At 51.5% G+C, this 2,545-nt stretch overlaps 1 protein-coding gene across 1 annotated transcript in view; it reads right to left on the reverse strand.

Annotated features, from left to right (window-relative positions):
• Nucleotides 1-1,042: 1,042 nt before the first annotated feature.
• Nucleotides 1,043-2,545, reverse strand: part of poc1a (POC1 centriolar protein A) — a 24,526-nt gene continuing 23,023 nt past the window's right edge. Inside the window, exons 10-11 of the mRNA XM_072452334.1 lie at nucleotides 1,370-1,489; nucleotides 1,043-1,207 (exon numbers count right to left, since the gene is read on the reverse strand). Coding sequence (XP_072308435.1) covers nucleotides 1,043-1,207; nucleotides 1,370-1,489 — 285 coding nt within the window. The remainder of the gene's footprint in view (nucleotides 1,208-1,369; nucleotides 1,490-2,545) is intronic.

Consider the following 2,545-nt stretch of genomic DNA (forward strand, 5'->3'; position numbering starts at 1 on the left):
AAACTGTATACTTCATTGTATAAGATTAAAAGGCTGACCTTTGACCTTGTGTGTGACACATAGTTTTGCTGCTGGAGCACAGCGCTGATGGTTCACATGAGCCACAGTCGGCTCGGACATGGACAGTGCAGTGGGCAGTGCTGGGATCTGACCCACTTGTGCTGTTGTTTCCTCAGGAGCCTGTTTTCACCGTGTGAGTTTGGGATGCAACAGTGTGTTGCATCATTGTTCTCGTGCCTGACACATTCCTGTGGTGAAAGATTTCTGCCCTCAAAAAGTTTCTGTTGCTATGCAACTGATCTGCAGGCTCCGGCTCTGCGCCCTGCACCAGCTCCTGCACTAGCTCCTGCACCAGCTCCTGCACCAGCTCCTGCACCAGCTCCTGCACCAGCTCCTGCACCAGCTCCTACACCAGCTCCTGCACCAGCTCCTACACCAGCTCCTACACCAGCTCCTGCACCAGCTCCTGCACCAGCTCCTACACCAGCTCCTACACCAGCTCCTGCACCAGCTCCTGCACCAGCTCCTGCACCAGCTCCTACACCAGCTCCTGCACCAGCTCCTGCACCAGCTCCTGCACCAGCTCCTGAACCAGCTCCTGCACCAGCTGCTACACCAGCTCCTGCACCAGCTCCTGCACCAGCTCCTACACCAGCTCCTGCACCAGCTCCTGAACCAGCTCCTGCACCAGCTCCTGCACCAGCTCCTGCACCAGCTCCTGCACCAGCTCCTACACCAGCTCCTGCACCAGCTCCTACACCAGCTCCTGCACCAGCTCCTGCACCAGCTCCTACACCAGCTCCTACACCAGCTCCTGAACCAGCTCCTGCACCAGCTCCTACACCAGCTCCTACACCAGCTCCTGCACCAGCTCCTGCACCAGCTCCTGAACCAGCTCCTACACCAGCTCCTACACCAGCTCCTGCACCAGCTCCTGCACCAGCTCCTGAACCAGCTCCTGCACCAGCTCCTGAACCAGCTCCTGCACCAGCTCCTGAACCAGCTCCTGCACCAGCTCCTGAACCAGCTCCTGCACCAGCTCCTACACCAGCTCCTGAACCAGCTCCTGCACCAGCTCCTGCACCAGCTCCTGCACCAGCTCCTGCTCCTCTACCAGCTCCCACACCCGTTGCTCTTGCTCTTGCTCTTGCACCAGCTCCCGCTCCCGCTCCCGCACCAGCTTCTGCACCAGCTCCTGCTCTTGTTCCTACACCAGCTTCTGCACCAGCTTCTTCACCAGCTCCTGCACCAGTTCCAACTCTTGCTCCTGCACCAGCTCCTGCTCTTGCTCCTGCACCAGCTCCTACATCAGCTCCTACGCAAGCTCCTGCTCTTCCTCCTGCACCAGCTCCTGCTCTTCCTCCTGCACCAGCTCCTGCTCTTCCTCCTGCACCAGCTCCTGCTCTTCCCCCTGCACCAGTTGGTGCTCTTGCTCCTGCACCAGCTCCTGCTCCTGCACCAACTCCTCTTCTAGCTCCTGCACCAGCTCCTGCAATTGCTCAAGTACCAGCACCTTTAATCAACTGTAGGATCTAGAGCTTATGGTCATAAGACTGTCATCACCCACTTCACTTCCAGCTCTGCTGTGAAATTAAGTACAAACAACAGGTTTCATGTACATTTTGGCATAATGATGGCGCCACTCCCTCTAATTAAACCTATCAACAGTTTCATAATTATAAACACTAAGGGGGAATGAAACTTTTATTTAATGAGTGATGCCAGGAGGACATAATCACTTTTTGAAAATGCCTCTAACATTACAAAAAAGTAATTGGTAAGGGTACAGAGGTCTTGGTTTTGTATGTTTTGTATGATTTTGTACATAATTATTTCAAGATATATCAAGAAGGTATTTACAAAGAGAAGCACTGTCATGATTTGACCACCACCAAATCATCATAGCCCTCACCCAAAAGGTGTATTAATGAGGTAGGAATTGCAGTGATCTTTGTTGAAATTATCTTTATATTTATTAATGTTGCATCTCTTTGCCCTAACTGGTACTAACTTATCTTTTTGTTACAACATAAAGGCCTATTAAAATGGCACCATGTTGTCTAATTGAAACATGTGAATTGCAGGACTAGAGAAAAACAGTTGGGCCCAGTTACTTAATGCAACAGTGTCTTATCTCTAACACACTGAGCCCTCCGCACAGCCCCTGTACAAAACGCCTTACTCATTCACTGGCACTTACTGCAGAGCCCATTTTGCTCTCTCTCCCTCCTTCTTTCGTTCTCTCTCTCCCTCTCTCATGGTCAAACCAAGGGCATTCCTCCCATGAAACCTCCAGCACAGCCTGCTAGTGCTGGAGTGCGGCGAGAAGGTGCTAATTATCACTTACAAAAGACTTTATATCGGCAGAAATATCGGAAAAAATATACAAAGCAAATGAGGGTGGCTAAGGTTATGCAAAGGTGAACAGGTATGTATAAGGAAGTGAAGGCAGAGTAATGGAGATGAGATGTTAATGTGCCAGCAACAGATGCACTGCAGCAAAGTAATGTATGAGCAGCCCATTAGAGAAGACCCACCTCGCAGG

This window comes from Eucyclogobius newberryi, unplaced genomic scaffold, assembly GCF_026437365.1.
Source record: "Eucyclogobius newberryi isolate DKJ021-1_F unplaced genomic scaffold, fEucNew1.0.hap1 SCAF_19, whole genome shotgun sequence".
NCBI lineage: Eukaryota > Metazoa > Chordata > Actinopteri > Gobiiformes > Gobiidae > Eucyclogobius > Eucyclogobius newberryi.